General features: G+C 45.0%; 1 protein-coding gene across 5 annotated transcripts in view; it reads left to right on the top strand.

The window, feature by feature from the left end:
* Positions 1-22,859, top strand: part of fancm (FA complementation group M) — a 95,711-nt gene that overhangs the window by 65,931 nt on the left and 6,921 nt on the right. For 2 of the 5 annotated variants that reach the window (XM_041855561.2, XM_041855558.2), the window contains exons 14-21: positions 9,478-11,353; positions 11,573-11,670; positions 16,288-16,359; positions 16,588-16,713; positions 18,154-18,319; positions 19,759-19,865; positions 20,291-20,974; positions 21,866-22,241. In XM_041855561.2, coding sequence (XP_041711495.2) covers positions 9,478-11,353; positions 11,573-11,670; positions 16,288-16,359; positions 16,588-16,713; positions 18,154-18,319; positions 19,759-19,865; positions 20,291-20,974; positions 21,866-22,241 — 3,505 coding nt within the window. Of the gene's footprint in view, positions 1-9,477; positions 11,671-16,287; positions 16,360-16,587; positions 16,714-18,153; positions 18,320-19,758; positions 19,866-20,290; positions 20,975-21,865; positions 22,242-22,859 lie in introns of those variants that run through there. The other 3 variants (XM_041855560.2, XM_041855559.2, XM_045209212.1) reach the window with 3 other exon arrangements.

The following is a 22,859-nucleotide window of genomic DNA, read 5'->3' as shown; positions in this document are numbered from 1 at the left end:
CATTTCATGATTCTTTTCAGTCAAACATTTTTTCTTGCTGTACAGGAAGAAATTGTGTTTGACTTATTCTAACAAAGAAGTTATGTTATGATTTAATCAGTCCTTAAAGGGGAAATCTGGGATTGTTACATCAATTTTTTGACTTTTAAATTAATGATTCTTGAAGAATATAACTTGAATTTATAATAATATAATATCAGGTTAGTTCAACTGTTTTACCCAGAACTGAAAAATATTATTGTTTTTACTCCATTGTTTGTAAACAATGTTATTGTAAACAAACAGTATAGGGCCTCAAAACAAGGTAAAAATGATCATTTTGATCTCATGGATGGTCAGTCCTTGCATCCATAGCTCTGTCTATAAATTTAAGGTTGGGTACATTTTTCCAGCCCCATCACTCAGCTTTTTACCAAAACAGTGGTGGCACTGGCGGGGTGCCTGTTTTGTTGTTGTTTGAACCGCAGATTGCCCCTTTGTTTATAGCCGTGTACTTCAATTGAAACAGACGTGAGCAAAGTGATCAGGCTGGTTTACAAGGCTAATATGTCACGGCCTCAATCTAACAAACACTAAAATGTCCTGTACGTTGTGTTCTCTAACCCCAGCCGCGTTCTGTCTCCCTTAGCGTGGGTTCACAACTGTCAATATAATTAAATGTGTTTGCCAAGAGGCGCGATCTACGATGACTCATAACTAGGCTACTTCCCCTTTTGAGCTCCATCTATACCCTCACTGTGTTTAACTCCCTGAGTAGATGTGCTGGAGAGGTACACTATATATACAAAAGTATGTGGACACCCCTTCAAATTAGTGGATTCGGCTATTTCAGCCACACCCGTTGCTGACAGGTGTATAAAATCGAGCACACCGCCATGCAATCTCCATAGACAAACATTGGCAGTAGAATGGCCTTACTGAAGCTCGCAGTGATTTACAACACGGCACCATCATCTGTAAATGCTGTTATTGTGAAGTGGAAATGTCTAGGAGCAACAACAGCTCAGCCGCGAAGTCTGTCCTCGGTTGTAACACTCACTACCGAGTTACAAATTGTCTCTGGAAGCAATGTCAGCACAATAACTGTTCGTTGGGAGCTTCCTGCCGTAGGTGGAGTAAGCGTTCACCTCCATCTCTGCCCTTTGGTGGATGGTCGAAGACCCCCCTGAACAGAGCCATGAACCCCTCATACGAATCCAGCTCCTCCTCTCTCCCAGATGGCCGTAGCCCACTCCAACGCCCGTCCAGTCAGCAGGGAAATAACCATGGCAACCTTGGACCTCTCGGTGGTGGGGGCTCCCATCTGATGAGCGAAATAGAGGGAGCTGGAGTAGGAAGCCACGGCATTTTGATGGAGTCCCGTCGTATTTGTCCAGGAGGGACAAACGGACCTCGCTGACCTGGACGGACTGCTGGATGGGCTGGGATGCTGGGTCGACACGTAGGAGAGAATCCTCCGCCCGAGGGAAGTAACGTCGAGACGTTGAAGAACGCGGAGGACCTCATCCATAGCCGTCGCCAGTTGAGCCAGCTGGTCGTGGTGTTGGCGAATAGGTCTCCCTGTTGGCTGACCATCAGGGAGATGCCTTGATCAACTGCTGCTTCCATGTGGTGAGGCGTTGTTCTGTGATGTAGACGCAGGGAGTGAGGAAGCCGGTGCAGTTGGAGAGTTTAATATTAACTCACACGTAACGATACAATAACAAGGAATGCGTCTGAACATGGAAACCGAGACAATAATCCCTGATGGGAAATAACAACAAAGTGCTATATACACACTACCAGTCAAAAGTTTTAGAACACTTACTCATTCAAGGGTTTTTCTTTATTTTTAAAAATTTTTACATTGTAGAATAATAGTGAAGACATCAAAACTATGAAATAACACATATGGAATCATGTAGTAACCAAAGAAGTGTTAAACAAATCCAAATATATTTGAGATTCTTCAAATAGACACCCTTTGCCTTGATGACAGCTTTGCACACTCTTGGCATTCTCTCAACCAGCTTCATGAGGTAGTCACCTGGAATGCATTTCAATTAACAGGTGTGCCTTCTTAAAAGTTAATTTGTGGAATTTCTTTCCTCCTTAATGCGTTTGAGCCAATCAGTCGTGTTGTGACAAGGTAGGGGGGGTATACAGAAGATAGCCCTATTTGGTAAAAGACCAAGTCCATATTATGGCGAGAACCGCTCAAATAAGCAAAGAGAAACGACAGTCAAATGAAATCAATCAAATTTTATTGGTCACATACACGTGTTAAGCAGATGTTATTGCGGGTGTAGCGAAATGCTTGTGCTTCTACCTCCGACACTGCAGTAATATCTAACAAGTAATATCTAACAATTTCACAAAATATACCCAATACACACAAATCTAAGTAAGGAATTCATTAAGAATATATACATATATGGACAAGCGATGTCAAAGCGGCATTGATGGCGCGGGAGAAGATGACTGCCGTTTTACAGCCCTCTAACCAATTGTACTATTAAGTGTGTTTTTTTGCGTTATTTGTAATGTATTTTGTACATAATGTTTCTGCCATCGTCTCTTATAACCAAAAGGAGCTTCTGGATATCAGGACAGCGATTACTCACCTCGTATTGGACAAAGATTTTTTCTTCAACGAGTCGGACGCGAAGGATTTCCTACAGACACCCGACAAGGCCCAAATCCCTGTCATTCACAGGAAAAAGAGACTGAGATATCGTCGACGTAGGTCGGGGTGCCTTGTAAGGATCCGACGGCGAGCGAGTAAACTGCCTCTTCCATCAATCCTATTAGCCAATCTTCAATCATTTGAAAATAAATTAGATGACCTAAGTTTACGATTATCCTACCAACGGGATATTAAAAACTGTAATATCTTATGTTTCACCAAGTTGTGGCTGAACGACGACATGGACAACATACAGCTAGCGGGCTATACGCTATATCGGCAGGATAGAACGGCTGACTCCGGTAAGACAAGGGGTGGCGGTCTGTGGATATTTGTAAACAACAGCTGGTGCACAAAATCAAATACTAAGGAAGTCTCGAGGTTTTGCTTGCCTGAGGTAGAGTATCTTATGATATAATATATAATATAATAATAATATGCCATTTAGCAGACGCTTTTATCCAAAGCGACTTACAGTCATGCGTGCATACATTTTTGTGTATGGGTGGTCCCGGGGATCGAACCCACTACCTTGGCGTTACAAGCGCCATGCTCTACCAGCTGAGCTGTAGACCACACTATTTACCAAGAGAGTTTTCATCTATATTTTTCATAGCTGTCTATTTACCACCACAAACCAATGCTGGCATTAAGATTGCACTCAATGAGCTGTATAAGGCCATAACTAAACATGAAAATGCTCATCCAGAGGCAGCGCTCCTAGTGGCTGGGGACTTTAATGCAGGGAAACTTAAATGCAGAGACACATACAAAGCTGACCATTACTCTATCCTCCTGATTCCTGCTTATAAGCAAAAACTAAAGCAGGAAGCACCAGTGACTTGGTTAATAAAAAAGTGGTCAGATGACGCAGATGCTAAGCTACAGGACTGTTTTGCTAGCACAGACTGGAGCATGTTCCGGGATTCTTTAGATAGCATTGAGGAGTACACCACATCAGTCACTGGCTTCATCAATAAGTGCATCGATGACGTCGTCCCCACAGTGACCGTACGTACATACCCCAACCAGAAGCCATGGATTACAGGCAACATCCGCACTGAGCTAAAGGCTAGAGCTGCCGCTTTCAAGGAGCGGGACTCTAACCCGGACGCTTATAAGAAATCCCGCTATGCCCTCCGACAAACCATCAAACAGGCAAAGAGTCAATACAGGACTAAGATTGAATCGTACGACACCGGCTCTGACGCTCGTCGGATGTGGCAAGGCTTGAAAACTATTACAGACTACAAAGGGAAGCACAGCCGCGAGCTGCCCAGTGACACAAGCCTACCAGACGAGCTAAACCACTTCTATGCTCGCTTCGAGGCAAGCAACACTGAAGCATGCATGAGAGCACCAGCTGTTCCGGATGACTATGTGATCACGCTCTCCGTAGCCGATGTGAGTAAGACTTTTAAGCAGGTCAACATTCACAAGGCCGCAGAGCCAGACGGATTACCAGGACTTGTACTCCGAGCATGTGCTGACCAACTGGCAAGTGTCTTCACCAACATTTTCAACATGTCCCTGACTGAGTCTGTAATACCAACATGTTTCAAGCAGACCACCATAGTCCCCGTGCCCAAGGACACTAAGATAACCTGCCTAAATGACTACCGACCCGTAGCACTGACGTCTGTAGCCATGAAGTGCTTTGAAAGGCTGGTCATGGCTCACATCAACAGCATTATCCCAGAAACCCTAGACCACAGGTGTCAAGCTCATTCCCCGGAGGGCCGAGTGTCTGCAGGTTTTCACTCCTCTCTTGTACTTGATTGATGAATTAAGGTCACTAATTAGGAAGGAACTCCCCTCACCTGGTTGTCTTGGGCTTAATTGAAAGGAAAAACCAAAAACCTGCAGACACTAGGCCCTCCATGGAATGAGTTTGACACCCCTGCCCTAGACCCACTCAATTTGCATACCGCCCCAACAGATCCTCAGATGATGCAATCTCTATTGCACTCCACACTGCCCTTTCCCACCTGGACAAGAGGAACACCTACGTGAGAATGCTATTCATTGACTACAGCTCAGCGTTCAACACCATAGTGCCCTCAAAGCCCATCACTAAGCTAAGGATCCTGGGACTAAACACCTCCCTCTGCAACTGGATCCTGGACTTCCTGACAGGCCGCCCCCAGGTGGTAAGGGTAGGTAACAACACATCTGCCACACTGATCCTCAACACGGGGGCCCCTCAGGGGTGCGTGCTCAGTCCCCTCCTGTACTCCCTGTTCACCCATGACTGCATGGCAAGGCACGACTCCAACACCATCATTAAGTTTGCCGACGACACAACAGTGGTAGGCCTGATCACCGACAACGATGAGACAGTCTATAGGGAGGAGGTCAGACACCTGGCCGTGTGGTGCCAGGATAACAACCTCTCCCTCAACGTGACCAAGACAAAGGAGATGATTGTGGACTACAGGAAAATAAAGAGGACTGAGCATGTCCCCATTCTCATCGACGGGGCTGTAGTGGAGCAGGTTGAGAGCTTCAAGTTCCTTGGTGTCCACATCACCAACGAACTATCATGGTCCAAACACACCAAGACAGTCGTGAAGAGGGCACGACAAAGCCTATTCCCCCTCAGGAGACCTGAAAAGATTTGGCATGGGTCCTCAGATCCTCAAAAAGTTCTACAGCTGCACCATCGAGAGCATCCTGACTGGTTGCATCACCGCCTGGTATGGCAACTGCTCGGCCTCCGACCGCAAGGCACTACAGAGGGTAGTGCGTACGGCCCAGTACATCACTGGGGCCAAGCTTCCTGCCATCCAGGACCTCTATACCAGGCGGTGTCAGAGGAAGGCCCTCAAAATTGTCAAAGACTCCAGCCACCCTAGTCATAGACTGTTCTCTCTGCTACCGCACGGCAAGCGGTACCGGAGCGCCATGTACCAAATTCTTATTTCCCTCATTAAAATGCGAATCAATTTATAACATTTTTGACATGCATTTTTCTGGATTTTGTTGTTGTTATTCTGTCTCTCACTGTTCAAATAAACCTACCATTAAAATTATAGACTGATCATGTCTTTGTCAGTGGGCAAACGTACAAAATCAGCAGGGGATCAAATACTTTTTTCCCTCGCTGTATAGGCAGCAGCCTCTAATGTGCTACTGATGGCTGTTTAACAGTCTGATGGCCTTGAGATAGAAGCTGTTTTTCAGTGTCTTGGCGCAAGCTTTGATGCACCTGTATTGACCTCACCTTCTGGATGATAGCGGGGTGAACAGGCAGTGGCTCGGGTGGTTGATGTCTTTGATGATCTTTTTGGCCTTTCTGTGACATCAGGTGCTGTAGGTGTCCTGGAGGGCAGGTAGTTTGCCCACGGTAATGCATTGTGCAGACCGCACCACCCTCTGGAGAGCCTTGCGGTTGCGGGCAGTGCAGTTGCCGTACCAGGCGGTGATACAGCCCGACAGGATGCTCTCAATTGTGCATCTGTAAAAGTTTGTGAGGGTTTTTCTTGACATGAAGGGCAGTCAATACGGAAAATGTCATGAACTTTGAACCATCAAGCGCTATGATGAAACTGGCTCTCATGAGGACTGCCACAGGAAAGGAAGACCCAGAGTTACCTCTGCTTCAGAGTATAAGTTCGAGTTACCAGCCTCAGAAATTTCAGCCCAAATAAATGCTTCACAGAGTTCAAGTCACAGACACATCTCAACATCAACTGTTCATAGGAGACTGTGTGAATCAGGCCTTCATGGTCGAATTGCTGCAAAGAAACTACTACTAAAGGAAACCAACAAGAAGAAGAGACCTGCTTTGGCCAAGAAATATGAGCAATGGACATTATACCGGTGGAAATGTGTCCTTTGGAGATTTTTGGTTCCAACCGCTGTGTCTTTGTGAGACGCGGTGTGGGTGAACGGATGATCTCCACATATTTAGTCCCACCGTAAAGAATGGAGAAGGAGGTGTTATGGTGCGGGGGTGCTTTGCTGGTGACACTGTCTGTGATTTATTTTGAATTCAAGGCACACTTAACCAGCATGGCTACCACAGCATTCTGCAGCGATACGCCATCCCATCTGATTTGGGCTTAGTGGGACTATAATTTGTTTTTCAACAGGACAATGACCCAACACACCTCCAGGCTGTGTAAGGGCTATTTTACCAAGAAGGAGAGTGATGCATCAGATGACCTGGCCTCCACAATCCCTCGACCTCAACCCAATTGAGATGGTTTGGGATGAGTCGGAGTTCCGAGTGAGGGAAAAGCAGCCAACAAGTGCTCAGCATTTGTGGGAACTCCTTCAAGACTGTTGGAAAAGCCTTCCAATTGAAGCTGGTTGAGAGAATGCCAATCGTGTTTAAAGCTGTCATCAAGGCAAAGGGTGGCTATTTGAAGAATCTCTTATTTTTTTGCACTTTTTTGGTTACAACATGATTCCATATGTGTTATTTCACAGTTTTGATGTCTTCACTATTATTCTACAATGTAGAAAATAGTAAAAATAAAGAAAAACTCTTGAATGAGTAGGTGTGTCCAAACTTTTGACTGGTACTGTATATGGGGAGTAATCAGTGAAGTGATAAGGTCCAGGTGTGCCTGATAATGAGGTGCAGGTAATAAAAGGTTGCCAGGACCGGTGGTTAGTAAACCGGCGACGTCGAACGCCGGAGGGGTGGAGCATGAGTAGACATGATAGCATGTGACAAATAAAATTTGATTTTTAAATTTGATTTCATCTTAGGTCGCACACTCGCTGAAATGCCGGCATAACTTTAAGCCCCATCCTAATTCTTCTCTTACACCTCAGCTTCCAGCGTCGAGTTATTTTGCGCCCCCGCTAATCCACTAGTCCACTGTGTCTGCATCACTTGCAGGTCAGATACAGTGCCTTCAGAAAGTATTCACACCCCTTGACTTTTTCCACATTTTGTTGCGTTACAGCCCGAATTTAAAATAGTTAAAATATATATTTTTGGTCAATGGCTTACACACAATATCCCATAATGTCCAAGTGGAATTATGTTTTTTGACATTTTTACAAATTGATTAAAATTAAATAGCTGAAATGTCTTCAGTCAATAAGTATTCAACCCCTTTTGTTATGAAAAGCCAAAATAAGTTCAGGAGTAAAAATTTTCTTAACAAGTCACATAATAAGTTGCATGGACTCACTCTGTGTGCAATAATTGTGTTTAACATGATTTTTTAATGACTACCTCATCTCTGTACCCCACACATACAATTATCAGTAAGGTCCCTCAGTTGAGCAGATTCAAACACTAAGACCAGGGAGGTTTTCCAATGTCTCACAGCGAAGGGCACCTATTGGTAGATGGGTAAAAATAGCAAACATTGAATATCCCTTTGAGCATGGTGAAGTTACTAATTACACTTTGGATGGTGTATCAATACATCCAGTCACTATAAAGATACAGGCGTCCTTCCTAACTCAGTTGCTGGAGAGGAAGGAAACCGCTCAGTAATTTCACCATGAGGCCAGTGGTGACTTTAAAACAGTTACAGAGTTTAATTGCTGTGATAGGAGAAAACGGAGGATGGATCAACAACATTGTAGTTACTCCACTATACTAACCTAATTGATAGAGTGAAAAAAACATGTATCCTGTTTGCAACAAGGCACTAAACCAATACTGCAAAATAATTGGCAAAGCAATTTACTTTTTGTCCTGAATACAAAGTGTTATGTTTGGGGAAAATCCAGTACAACACATTACTGAGTATCACTTTCCATATTTTCAAGCATAGTGGTGGCTGCATCATGTTATGGGTATGCTTGTAATTGTTAAGGACTGGGGAGTTTTTCAGGATAAAAAAATAAACTGAATGGAGCTAAGCACAGGCAAAATCCTAGAGGAAAACCTGGTTCAGTCTGCTTTCCACCAGACTCTGGGAGATCAATTAACCTAAAACACAAAGCCAAATCTATGCTGGAGTTGCTTACCAAGAAGATAGTGAATTTTCCTGAGTGGCGGAGTTACAGTTTTGACTTAAATCTACTTGAAAATATATGGCAAGACCTGAAAATGGTTGTCTAGCAATGATCAACAACCAATTTGACAGAGCTTGAAGAATTTTGAAAAGTATAATGGGACATTTTGAAAGTCGCTCTGGATAAGAGCGTCTGCTAAATGACGTAAATGTAAATGTAATTTTGCACAATCCAGGTGTGCAAAGCTCTGAGACTTAACCAGAAAGACTCACAGCTGTAAACGCTGCCAAAGGTGCTTCTACAAAGTATTGTGAATATTTATGTAAATGAGATATTTCAATACATTTGCAAAAATTTCTAAAAACATGTTTTCACTTTGTCATTATGGGGTATTGTGTGTAGATGGGTGAAAAAAAAAAATATTTAATACATTTTGAATTCAGGCCGTCACAACAATGTGGAATAAGTCAAGGGGTATGAATACTTTCTGAAGGCACTGTACACAACATACAAGCATCAAACCTAATGCTACTTCTCATATCCGCTGAATGAAGACGTAGCCTACTGAATATTGATAACATGTTTTCACTTTGTCATTATGGGGTATTGTGTGTAGATGTGTGTATATTTGAATTCAGGCTGTAACACAACAAAAGTCAAGGGGTATGAATACTTTCTCAAGGCACTGTGTCAAATGTCTTGTTGTTTATATAAGCAGTGAACTCTGTGTGTCGTACCAAGGAGGTATTAGATCTGTAACTTGCGTTATGATACAATAGCTTGTGCAACATCTGAAGAAGTTTGCCAGACTTCGACCAAACCTTTTTTTTAAGAAATAAGAAAAAAGCTTGGTAGTTTGATTCATTGTTTGTTTTATCTGACAGGGTGAAAGCAGATATGAGTTGGAGCTGCTGCCCCACCTCCACAAAGCAGACGTCGTCGGCCTCACGGAGGAAGCACAGCAGGAAAAGTCCACCAAAGGAATGAAGCAGAAAGAGGGCAAAATGACAAAAGCCAGAACCAAAACGGCCAGCCTGAGCCACAAGCAGAGGACTTCCTGCCTTTCCTCAGCTGACCTAGACCGTGTCGAACTCGAAAAGGAAGTGCTGACGGAGAGCGTTTCTAAAGCAGAGACGACCTTAGTCTCTCCATGGACCCTGATAAAGGACAGAGTCTCTTCAGAATGTCGCACAGAGGTGACTCATGACCTCAGAGATCACCCAGGCCCCTGGCCACTCCCCTCCACCGGTGACCAGCCAATCATGGACATGGATTTTGACTGTATCATGCTCGACAACGAGAGTGAAAGTTCAGAGGTCAATTCTCCAAGGGATTTGGTCAGCGAATCAGTGAACTGCATTGCTGCTGTAGAACAGATTGACCTCAATCAGTTGACCTCAATTGCAGACCGTGAACCCAAGTCAGATGAAGACTCTGAACTGGAGGCTTTGTTTTACTTGCCCAAATGGGGCAATGCTGTCCCCAAGTTGCAGCCCCTGAGACAGAGGTTAGAGAGCTTGAGGGTCATTCAAGTCAACGTGACAGAGCTTCTGTCTAGGTCACCTCCAGCTTTGCACTTTGACCTGGACAGCCCTCAGTTTGACCCTGGGCCCACCCCCTTCAACACCAAGGACCGTTCACATACACTTCCGGTTGAACCTCTGGATGAACTGCTGAATGAGGGTCACCCATTCCAGGTTAATTTCTCCCTGGAAGTGGATGAGGACTTTGCCGATTCTGCTTCTCAATCTCCCAATGTTGATTTAGACGTTGGTTCTCCAGACTGTGAAAGCCATTGCGAACCACATCAGCAGCACTCCCCTTCTTCACCCATTACTGTGCTAGCAGACAGCATGGGTAGGGAAAGTGCCATTGGCAGCCCTAGCTGGGATGAGGTTTTCGAGGATGACGGCAATGACATGATGGATGATGATATGGATGACAAAGCGGACTTCGAAACACCATGTCATCCCACTCAGCCTAAAGCCCAGCACTCTAAAACCAGCCTGGACGAGAGCATGGACCTGTTTGGAGATGACGACGCCTTCCTCCAGATGACCATCCCAGACATCCCTACGCCAGAGAACGTCAGTATCCGAACACCTAGCCCCCTGAAGGCTCCGGAGAGGGAAGAGTCAATAGGGTCAAGTAAAAGTGTGACAGAAACAAAGATGGCGGATCAGGTCAAACCTAGCCGTAGCCATGCTTCTCCTGTAGCGCAGCAGGAGCCTGCTCAGGACATTGAGAACTTTGACTGTTCTCAGGATTTCTTCTCTGTCAACTTTGACCTGAGCTGGGAGGAGGAGGAAGGGGTCTCAGAGGCTGCTCCTGCTCCTGTCCCCTCCGAACCTTCACCCCCTAGGCCCAAAAAGCAGGAAGCACCTCCTCCCTCCTCAGGGAATGGGCCGAAAAGCTCTGGCTCGTCCACTCCCCCCTTTAGATTCCATGGGAAGAGCATGTCCACACCCTTGGCAGCCTGTCCGGGAGGGAAGAGGGCAGACACTTCTGCTCTGGCTTCGCCTCTGACCTCCAAGAGCGGAGCTCTGTTCTCACCAATCCTCACATTAGGACCGAGACGAGCTCTCCTGCCTGGTCCTTCCACCACCCCATCCAGTTCGTTCTCATTCTTAAAGAGGAAACGCCAGGGGGCCTTACAGAATGCCTGGACTCCCAAAGCTCAGGCGGGGCCCCCAGGAAATGGTTCAATCGAGATGGGACACAGTTTGTCTCACATATACATCTTGGACCCCCCTCATCCAGGTTAGTTCACTCCAACTATCACAGGTGCTTGATGTCAATGTGTCCCCTAGTTTCCCATTCACAAAAATCTAAACCACCTTGTTAATATGTATACCTGGTCGAGAAATTAGCAGTTGTTCTGACAATCTGACCTACACATCTCATCAAGGTAGCACAGACTGAGCGATAGGTCAGATTGGTACTGCTTTGCGTTGACTATTTTTGCCTGTGAGTGGGTAGGCTCTTCAGGCATGTGCACCAGTGACAGTGAGGAGGAGGTTATCACCCGTAAGCGGGGCCATCATCAGGTCAATGCCAACCCCTTGTCTTCTCCAGTGGTGAGTCCCAATTACCTACTTTTTCAACGATATAGTAAGCCTTCAGTTATCCATCTTCATTCTGTCAAACATAACCACCAAATGTAGGTCTGGCAAACTGCTACCTGCACTAGGTCTCTAATTCTAGTCATGTCATGGTGTTAATGTTTATTTTCTAACTGATGTATACTGAACAAAAATATAAACACAACATGTAAAGTGTTGGTCCCATGTTTCATGAGCTGAAATAAAAGAGCCCAGTAATGTTCTATATGCGTAAAAAGCTTATTTCTCGCAAATGTTGTTCCCAAATGTGTTTACATCTCTGTTAGTGAGCAGTTCTCCTGTGCCAAGATAATCCATCCTCCTGACAGGTGTGGCATATCAAGAAGCGGATTAAACAGCATGATCATTACACAGGTGCACCTTGTGCATTTGGCATGCTTACTGTTTTAGAGAATTTGGCAGTACGTCCAACCGGCCTCACAACCGCAGACCACGTGTAACCACGTCAGCCCAGGACCTCCACATCTGGCTTCTTCACCTGCGGGATCGCCTGAGACCAGCCACCTGGACAGCTCTCAGGGAAGCTCATCTGCGTGCTCGTCGTCCTCACCAGGGTCATGACCTGACTGCAGTTCTGCGTCGTAACCGACTTCAGTGGGTACATTTTCACCTTTGATGGCACACTAGAGAAGTGTGCTCTTCACGGATGAATCCCGGGTTTCAACTGTACCGGGCAGATAACAGACAAGTGTGTATGGCGTCATGTGGGCTAGCGGTTTGCTGATGTCAATGTTGTGAATAGAGTGCCCCGTGGTGGTGGTGGGGTTATGATATGGGCAGGCATAAGCTACTGACAACGAACACATGCATTTTATCGATGGCAATTTGAATGCACAGAGATACCGTGAGGAGATCCTGAGGCCCATTGTTGTGCCAGTCATCCACTGCCATCACCTCATGTTTCAGCATGATAATGCACGGGCCCCATGTCACAAGGATCTGTACACAATTCCTGGAAGCTGAAAATATCCCAGTTCTTCCATGGCCTGCATACTCACCAGACATGTCACCCATTGAGCATGTTTGGGATGCTGTGGGTCGACGTGTAACACAGCGTGATCCATTTCCCGCCAATATCCAGCAACTTCGCACAGCCATTGAAGAGGAGTGGGACAACATTCCACAGGCCACAATCAACAGCCTGATCAACTCTATGCAAAGGAAATGTGTCACTCTGCATGTGGTCACAGCAGATACTGACTGTTTTTCTGATCCACGCCCCTACTTTTTTAAAAAGGTATCTGTGACGAACAGATGCATATCTGTATTTCCATTCATGTGAAATGCATAGATTAGGGCCTGATTTCCTTATTTGAACTGTAACTCAGTAAAATCTTTGAAATTGTTGCATATTGTAATGGCGCCGGAGGGGATGGCTGCTGTTTTACGGGCTCCTAGCCAACTGTGCTATTTAGTTAGTTTTTTCGCATTGTTTGTAACTTATTTTGTACATAATGTTGCTGCTACCGTCTCTTATGACCAAAAAGAGCTTCTGGACATCAGAACAGCGATTACTCACCTCGAACAGGACGAAGATTTTTTCTTTAATGAGTCTGACGCGAAGGAGATACTGCTTCCCCGAGACCAGGCCCAAATCCCCGTCATTCGCGTGAAGAAAAGACAGAGATATAGGGGGTGGACGTCGGGGTGCCTTGTGAGAATTCGTTGGCGATTGGGGAAAACCGCCACTACCATCCGTCCTATTGGCCAACGTGCAATCACTGGAAAATAAACTGGATGAGCTACGATCAAGACTATCCTACCAACGGGACATTAAGAACTATAATATCTTATGTTTCACCAAGTTGTGGCTGAACGACAACACGGATAATATAGAGCTGGCTGGGTTTTACGTGCATCGGCACGACAGAGCAACTACGTCTGGTAAGACGAGGGGCGAGGTGTGTGTCTATTTGTCAATAACAGCTGGTACGCGATGTCTAATATTAAAGAAGTCTCGAGGTATTGCTCGCCTGAGGTAGTGTGGTCTACAGCTTATCATGAGATACTCTATCTACCAAGGGAGTTCTCATCTATATTATTCGTAGCTGTCTATTTACCACCACAAACCGATGCTGGCACTAAGACCGCACTCAACGAGCTGTATAAGGCCATAAGCAAACAAGAAATGCTCATCCAGAAGCGGCGCTCCTAGTGGCCGGGGACTTTAATGCAGGCAAACTTGAATCCGTTTTACCTCATTTCTCTACCAGCAAAACTCTAGACCACCTTTACTCCACACACAGAGACGAATTCAAAGCTCTCCCTCGCCCTCCATTTGGCAAATCTGACCATAATTATATCCTCCTGGTTCCTGCTTAGAAGCAAAAACTAAAGCAGGAAGTACCAGTGACTCGCTCAATACAGCTACAGGACTGTTTTGCTAGCACAGACTGGAATATGTTCCGGGATTCATCCAATGGCATTGAGGAGTATACCACCTCAGTCACTGGCTTCATCAATAAGTGCATCGATGACGTTGTCCCCACAGTGACCGTACGTACATATCCAATCCAGAAGCCATGGATTTCAGGCAACATCCACACCGAGCTAAAGGCTAGAGCTGCCGCTTTCAAGGAGCGGGACACTAATCCGGACGCTTATAAAAAATCCCGCTATGCCCTCAGACGAACGATCAATCAGGCAAAGCGTCAATACAGGACTAAGATTGAGTCCTACTACACCGGCTCTGATGCTCGTTGGATGTGGCAGGGCTTGCAAACTATTACGGACTACAAAGGGAAACCCAGCCGCGAGCTGCCCAATGACGCGAGCCTACCAGACGAGCTAAAGGCCTTTTATGCTCACTTCGAGGCAAGCAACACTGAAGCATGCAAGAAAGCATCAGCTGGACTAAACACCTCCCTCTGCAACTGGATCCTGGACTTCCTGACGGGCCGCCCCCAGGTGGTAAGGGTAGACAACAACACATCTGACACGCTGATCCTCAACACTGGGGCCCCTCAGGGGTGTGTGCTTAGTCCCCTCCTGTAGTCCCTGTTCACCCACGACTGCGTGGCCAAGCACGACTCTAACACCATCATTAAGTTTGCTGATGACACAACAGTGGTAGGCCTGATCACCGACAACGCTGAGACAGCCTATAGGGAGGAGGTGCCAGGACAATAACCTCTCCATCAATGTGAGCAAGACAAAGGAGCTGATCGTGGACTACAGGAAAAGGAGGGCCAAACAGGCCCCCATTAACATCGATGGGGCTGTAGTGGATCAGGTTGAGAGCTTAAAGTTCCTTCGTGTCCACATTACCAACAAACTATCATGGTCCAAACACACCAAGACAGTCGTGAAGAGGGCACGACAACAGCTTTTCCCCCTCAGGAGACTGAAAAGATTTGGCATGGGTCCCCAGATTCTTAAAATGTTCTACAGCTGCACATTCGAGAGCATCCTGACCGGTTGCATCACAGCCTGGTATGGCAACTGCTCGGCATCCGACCATAAGGCGCTACAGAGGGTAGTGCGTACGGCCCAGTACATCACTGGGGCCAAGCTTCCTGCCATCCAGGACCTATATACTAGGCGGTGTCAGAGGAAGGCCCAAAAGATTGTCAAAGACTCCAGTCACCCAAGTCATAGACTGTTCTCTCCGACAAGCGGTGCCAGAGCGCCAAGTCTAGGCCTAAAAGGCTCCTTAACAGCTTCTACCCACAAGCCATAAGACTGCTGAACAATTAATAAAATGGCCACCCAGATATAGCCTCGTTATTGTTATTTTATTGTGTTACTTTTAATTAAATGTTGTACTTTTAGTTATTTAGTAAATATTTTCTTAACTATATTTCTTGAACTGCATTGTTGGTTAAGGGCTTGTAAGTAAGCATTTCACGTTAAGGTCTACACCTGTTGTATTCGGCACATGTGACATATCATTTGATTTGATGTTGCGTTTATATTTTTGGGCAGTGTCCATGCATTGATTTGCACTACCATCAAAACTTACAATCATCCATTTCTATTTTATAACCTACCATATCTAATTCCTGTCCTCTTATATTTTCCATGCTTTATTTGCCATGGCTGTAGACAATATATGCCCAATTTAAGAAGTGCTCAATATAATTGTAATGATACCATACTGAGTTGAGAGGTCTGATATAACTCACTTCTCTATGTAAGACTTGAAGCATAGTCTGTTTCATAGCTCCCTGTTGTCGGCATGGCAACAGGCTCGCAGACTGCTCATAGAAGATCTATTCTGTTTTAATTTCCCATTCAGACTGGCCTCTTTTAGGAAAGCATCTGTTTTCTCTGAGACAACTCAGGTTTTGACAATACTGTACAAGACTATTCACCACACAGTTGCATACATGGCCTTGCCAGAGATAATGAACGCCTGGGGAAAGCATAAGTGGGTCAGAATAGTCTCGTGGGCTTCTAACTAAAGATTTACACTTTGCATCTTATGTAGAATACCAATGATACAAATGCAAAAGTGTCTGAAAAAAAGTTTTTTGTTTGAGAGATCATCCCTTGTGGTACCCAAGTTAAAAATATATTCAAATGAGGACTATAATTCTGTTCATCCATTCTTTGTTATATTTCCTCTCCCAGGCAATGCTCCTCAGTGATGTGGATTCTCCTGTACAAGTGACCAGGAAGTCAAAGCATGTAGTGGCATGCATTGTAAGATAATTACTGTAACCGCTATCACTAAAGTATCATTATCAAACTTGTCAGTTCTAGCAGCTTGTGTGTATGGTTCTCTTCATCTCAATTATATTTTACTTACTTCAGTACAAGGTAGCATCACATAAATACTTGTGGATTACAATGACTGTTGAACACTTTTCTTCTGACCATCATAATAAAGTTAATATGGCTTTGACCATGTCTTCCAAACCTCTGTTCCAGTCAGATGAGAGCCAGGGGGAGGTGGAGGCAATGTCTGACGATGACTTCCAGAATACGTCTATTCGACAGCTAAGAGTGCCCCCACCTGTGGCTGTGAAACCATCAGCATCGCATGGGAAAGCTAAGGTCAGTCAGGGGTCAAATACTTCTCACATATGAGAAGTGGTGGCCAGTAGCCCAGGTCATTTTAAGTGTCTGTTGTTGTTCAACTACCTTCTCTGTTTGTTGACGAATTGCTCCAACCTCTCCAACCTCTGTCTGTGTCTTTTGGAGGGTTTGGGATAAAGCAGAAGACACATTTTTGTTGGTCATACACTACCGGTCGAACGTTTTAGAAGACCTACTCATTCAAGGGTTTTTCTTTCTTTTTTTTACTATTTTCTACATAGTAGAATTATAGTGAAGACATCAATACTATCAAATAACACATATGGAATCATGTAGTAACCAAAAAAGTGTTAAACAAATCATAATGTATTTTATATTTGAGATTCTTCAAATAGCCACCCTTTGCCTTGATGACAGCTTTGCACACACTTGGCATTCTCTCAACCAGCTTCACCTGGAATGCTTTTCCAACAGTCTTGAAGGAGTTCCCACATATGCTAAGCACTTCTTCCTTCTTGGTAAAATAGCCCTTACACAGCCTGGAGGTGTGTTGGGTCATTGTCCTGTTGAAAAACAAATGATAGTCCCACTAAGCCCAAACCAGATGGGATGGCATATCGCTGCAGAATGCTTTGGTAGCCATGCTGGTTAAGTGTGCCTTGAATTCTAAATAAATCACAGACAGTGTCACCAGCAACGCACCCCCACACCATAAGACCTCCTCCTCCATGCTTTACGGTGGGAAATACCCATGCGGAGATCATCCGTTCACCCACACCGCGTCTCACAAAGACACGGCGGTTGGAACCAAAAATCTCCAATTTGGACTCCAGACCGAAGGACAAATGTCCATTGCTCGTGTTTCTTGGCCCAAGCAAGTCTCTTCTTCTTATTGGTGTCCTTTAGTAGTGGTTTCTTTGCAGCAATTCGACCATGAAGGCCTGATTCACACAGTCTCCTCTGAACAGTTGATGTTGAGATACTTCAACTCTGTGAAGCATTTATTTGGGCAGCAATTTGTGAGGCTGGTAACGCTAATGAACTTATCCTCTGCAGCAGAGGTAACTCTGGATCTTTCATTCCTGTGACGGTCCTCATGAGAGCCAGTTTCATCATAGTGCTTGATGGTTTTTGCGACTGCACTTGAAGAAACTTTCAAAGTTCTTGAAATTGTCTTTATTGACTGACCTTCATGTCTTAAAGTAATGATGGACTGTCGTTTCTCTTTGCTTATTTGAGCTGTTCTTGCCATAATATGGACTTGGTCTTTTGTTTAACACTGCTTGGGTTACTACATGATTCCATATGTGTTATTTCATAGTTTTGATGTCTTCACTATTATACTACAATGTAGAAAATAGTAAAAATAAAGAAAAACCCTTGAATGAGTAGGTGTTCTAAAAATGTTGACCGGTAGTGTATGTATATTGGACAATAAAGTAATCTTCTCCGTCCCAGCAGGTCGTGCAGCACCACCACCGAGGAGCCCGTAACTTTCTGGACGAGGAGGCGGTGCTGTCCGAGGGGGGGGAGGTGTCGTCTGATGAAGAGGATGGTGAAGAGCAGAACCAGTCACTGGAGGGCTTCGTCGTGAGCAACACCCAGTGCTCCCAGGGAATCAATGGTGAGTGGGACAAATATAATAATTTTAACAACAATATGGGTTTTATACAGCGCTTGTCATGGACCCAAAGTCTCTTGTTATGTTATACAGTTGTTATACAGGTAGTCACATATTATACAGTTCATTCACTAGGCACGAAATAGAAGAAAGTGTTTCTAAAACAGGGAGATATCTAATAAGAAATGCTCAGTTTCATTCATGTACAGTGCCTTGCAAAAGTATTCATCCCCCTTGGCGTTTTTCCTATTTTGTTTCTTTACAACCTGTAATTTAAATTGATTTTTGTTTGGATTTCATGTAATGGACATACACAAAATAGTCCAAATTGGTGAAGTGAAATGAAAAAAATAACTTGTTTAAAAAAATTCTACAAGATAAATAAAGGAAAAGTGGTGCGTGCATATGTATTCACCCCCTTTGTTATGAAGCCCCGAAAATAAGATCTGGTGCATCCAATTACCTTCAGAAGTCACATAATTAGTTAAATAAAGTCCACCTGTGTGCAATCTAAGTGTCACATGATCAGTCACGTGATCTCAGTATATATACACCTGTTCTGAAAGGCCCCAGAGTCTGCAACACCACTAAGCAAGGGGCACCACCACTAAGCAAGGGGCACCACCAAGCAAGCGGCACCATGAAGACCAAGGACCTCTCCAAACAGGTCAGGGACAAAGTTGTGGAGAAGTACAAATCAGGGTTGGGTTATAAAAAAATATCTGAAACTTTGAACATCCCACGGAGCACCATTTAAATCCATTATTATTAAAAAATGGAAAGAATATGGCACCACAACAAACCTGCCAAGAGAGGGCCGCCCACCAAAACTCACGGACCAGGCAAGGAGGGCATTAATCAGAGAGGCAACAAAGAGACCAAAGATAACCCTGAAGGAGCTGCAAAGCTCCACAGCGGAGATTGGAGTATCTGTCCATAGGACCACTTTAAGCCGTACACTCCACAGAGCTGGGCTTTACGGAAGAGTGGCCAGAAAAAAGCCATTGCTTAAAGAAAAAAAATAAGCAAACACGTTTGGTGTTCGCCAAAAGGCATGTGGGAGACTCCCCAAACTTATGGAAGAAGGTACTCTGGTCAAATGAGACTAAAATTGAGCTTTTTGGCCATCAAGGAAAACGCTATGTCTGGCGCAAATAGTTATGCACACTCAAGTTTTCTGTTTTTATTTGTCTTATTTCTTGTTTGTTTCACAATAAAAAATATGTTGCATCTTCAAAGTGGTAGGTATGTTGTGTAAATTAAATGAATACAAACCCTCCAAAAACTACTGCTGGCTCAAGCAATACTTTACTGACACACACACACACACACACACACACACACACACACACACACACACACACACACACACACACACACACACACACACACACACATATACACACACACACACACACTCATTGTATCTCCCTATGTGACAGATTCTGAGATGCAGGGGGTTTACCTAAAGTCAGTGAGAAGCCCTGCTGTAACTGGCAAGTTCAAAATGGTCTACAAGCAAAACCACAACATGGACATCTTCTCTCAGGTAGAATTATCAGGATTTCTTTGGTCTATTAATCTTAGGGCCGGTTTCCCAGACAGAGGTTAGGCCTAGTCCTTGTCTAAGATGCACTTTCAATGGTGAATCTCCATTGAACATTATTTTTAGTCTAGGACTTGGCTGTGTTTGGGAAACTGTCCTTTAGAGTTTTATTCTATGATTGTACCCTTTTCACTCAAGTTGACTTTTTTTCTGATGAAGGCTTTATGCTGAAATCTATAGGTGTTTAGAAATGATAAATAAAGGCTTTTTGACTTTAAAACACACTGGACCTTGGATTCTTCAAACCACTTAACCCTCGTTTGTTGGATTAGATTTTTCATTGTTTTAAAGAATCAAAGAAACGAAGTTAGCCGATTCAATCCCTTTATATCGTTTTGCTTAAGCTTCTCTCCAAACTCTGTCCATAGGTGCCTGAGCTGGACGAGACATACGCGGAGGACAGCTTTGTGGTGAGTGGCAGTGACGAGGAAGAGCTCGGCGAGGAGGATGAGGAGGTCCCATTGGAGCTTATCTTCGAGGACTCCTTCGTGGAGGGGAGAAGGCAGTACCCCACCAGACGCAAGGCGCTGATCCGAAACATCAGGGCTCAGGCTGGGACTGGGTCTGCGACTCTGGACAAGAGGGCTGCTGACCCTCAACCTAAGCCTGCTGGGAAAAACAAGCACTCCCGCATAGTGCGCTTGGAGGACTCCAGCTCAGAAGAAGAAGTGGAGAAATGTAGAAATAGTGTGAAAGCTGAAGGTGTTGCTGCCCTCTGCAGGCTGACTGCGGTACAGCAACAGAATGACTGGGTGTTTAAAGCTCCACAGCAGCAGGTGCCCCCTAATGGAACCACCAGAGCCTCCACAGCGAGCTGTGTGGTGGGGCCTAGAGTCCCCAGTGGAGCCAGGTCCTCCTCGGTGAGCTCTGTGATGGAGCCTAGAGCCCCTAGTGGAACCAGCAGAACCTCCTCAGCGAGCTCCGTGAGGAGCCCTAGAGAGGAGCAGCAGGAAGAGCGGTGTCGCCAGAGGCTCCATCAGCAGGCCCGCCTCTCTGAGGAGCTGGACTTTGAGCAGTCAGAGTCTCTGTTGTCCTCAAGTAAACAGCCACAGGTAATGTGGTAATGTATTGATCAGATATAGCCCACATGATATAGGCCAAATAGGTTGTGTTTACACAGGCAGCCCAATTCTGATATTTTTTCCACTAATTGGTCTTTTGACCAATCACTTCAATCAATCAAATGTTTTTATAAAGCCCTTTTTACATCAGCAGATGTCACAAAGTGCTATACAGAAACCCAGCCTAAAACCCCAAACAGCAAGCAATGCAGATGTAGAAGCACGGTGGCTAGGAAAAACTCCCTAGAAAGGCAGGAACCTAGGAAGAAACCTAGAGAGGAACCAGGCTCTGAGGGGTGGACAGTCCTTTTCTGGCTGTGCCGGGTGGAGATTATAAGAGTACATGGCCATTTAAGGCCAGATTGTTCTTCAAGATGTTCAAACATTCATAGATGACCAGCAGGGTCAAATAATAATCAGTGGTTGTAGAGGGTGCAACAGGTCAGTAGCTCAGGAGTAAATATCAGTTGGCTTTTCATAGCCGAGCATTCAGAGGTCGAGAAAGCAGGTGCAGATCTTTTACAGAGCTGACCTGATTGGTCAAAAGACCAATTAGTGAAAAAAATATCTGATTGGGCTGCCTGTGTAAACGCAGCCATATAGGTCACACAGATATGTCAGATACTAATCTAAGTACTATGATGTTAGTAAACTGTAATAGATTCACTTAGTATCACGTACCAAGGGATATTTAGTTACTGTAAATAACAGATGTTTGAATCAGTACAGAGTACAAACAATAACTGTTCTACCCATTTTCATCCTTCAAGGCCACACTTATCCTACAATAGAAGAATGGAATAGAATCTTCCGGATTCTGGATTTCAGAAGTAGTAGTATTTCACTGTTTCCCATAATGTCTATGGTTGTGTCTTTCCCCAGGCTACCTCCTCCACCTCTTCCACCTCCTCAGTACCCCACGCCCAGAGCTCCTTCTGTCAGGCCGCCACTCTAAGTGAGCCCCCTGCCTCGTCATCAAGCTCGTCGGGCCTTGTCTCTGTACTGGTGGACAGCCGCTGTATCACAGCCTGTGTGGACGTGGTCTCCAGCCTGCGCCAGCGTTACGCTGTCACGGCCCACGTGTGCTCGCTGGACGGCTGCGACTTTGTGGTCAGTAACCGCATGGCGGTCGAGAGGCAGAGCCAGTCGGAGCTGGCCGGGATGCCGAACCGCAAACGGCTTGTGGAGAGGGTGACCAGTTTGCAGGTCCTATTTGAGCGGGTCTGTCTCATCGTAGAGAAGGACCGCACTAAACCAGGTGAGGGAGGGCACGCACTCACTTTTGTAATGGACCAGTTGCTGGGATACTTCCTGTGGGTTCACTTCCTGATTTTCTACATTATGCTTGTCACATCACTTTTGTTTCATTGTGACCGAAGCCACTTGATTTAGCTCACCCAGCTTGCTGTTTTTTTCATTTGGATCCATTCCATAGAGCCATTTTTTGTTTACAAGCAAATGTCACTTTTTGAGTGATGCGTGCGCATCCCAGCACCAAAATGCTCTGTAGTAGGATGGCTAACGCTAAAGTCGGGACCTTGACAAACTTAAAGTGCAACTGCACTTCCTTATTTGGCCTAGTTTTAGATTTGGTTCATTAAGAAATGCTAGTGGACTGAATTCAAAAGTGAGTTGGTTTCGGGGTGTGGTTTGATGTGGGTGTCTCTTGTGTGTGTTCGCAGGTGGGAAGAGTTAGACAAATTATTTCACCAATTAGCTTCAGCCGGCTGGTGTGCGACCGTGGCAAAGTTGGTTTGACTTTGGATAGCCCATCTCTGGGGATACTTGGGGAGTGTCAATAAATTACACAATGTAAACGGAACAATATTTCCATGTTGCACATCTTTTAGTTGTCTCATTAAAGGCTTTCAATATT

The sequence above is a fragment of the Coregonus clupeaformis genome, chromosome 29, assembly GCF_020615455.1.
Source record: "Coregonus clupeaformis isolate EN_2021a chromosome 29, ASM2061545v1, whole genome shotgun sequence".
In the NCBI taxonomy this organism is placed as follows: Eukaryota; Metazoa; Chordata; class Actinopteri; order Salmoniformes; family Salmonidae; genus Coregonus; species Coregonus clupeaformis.
Note: the sequence above shows the minus strand (reverse complement) of the source record. Positions and strands in the feature narration are given on the sequence as shown.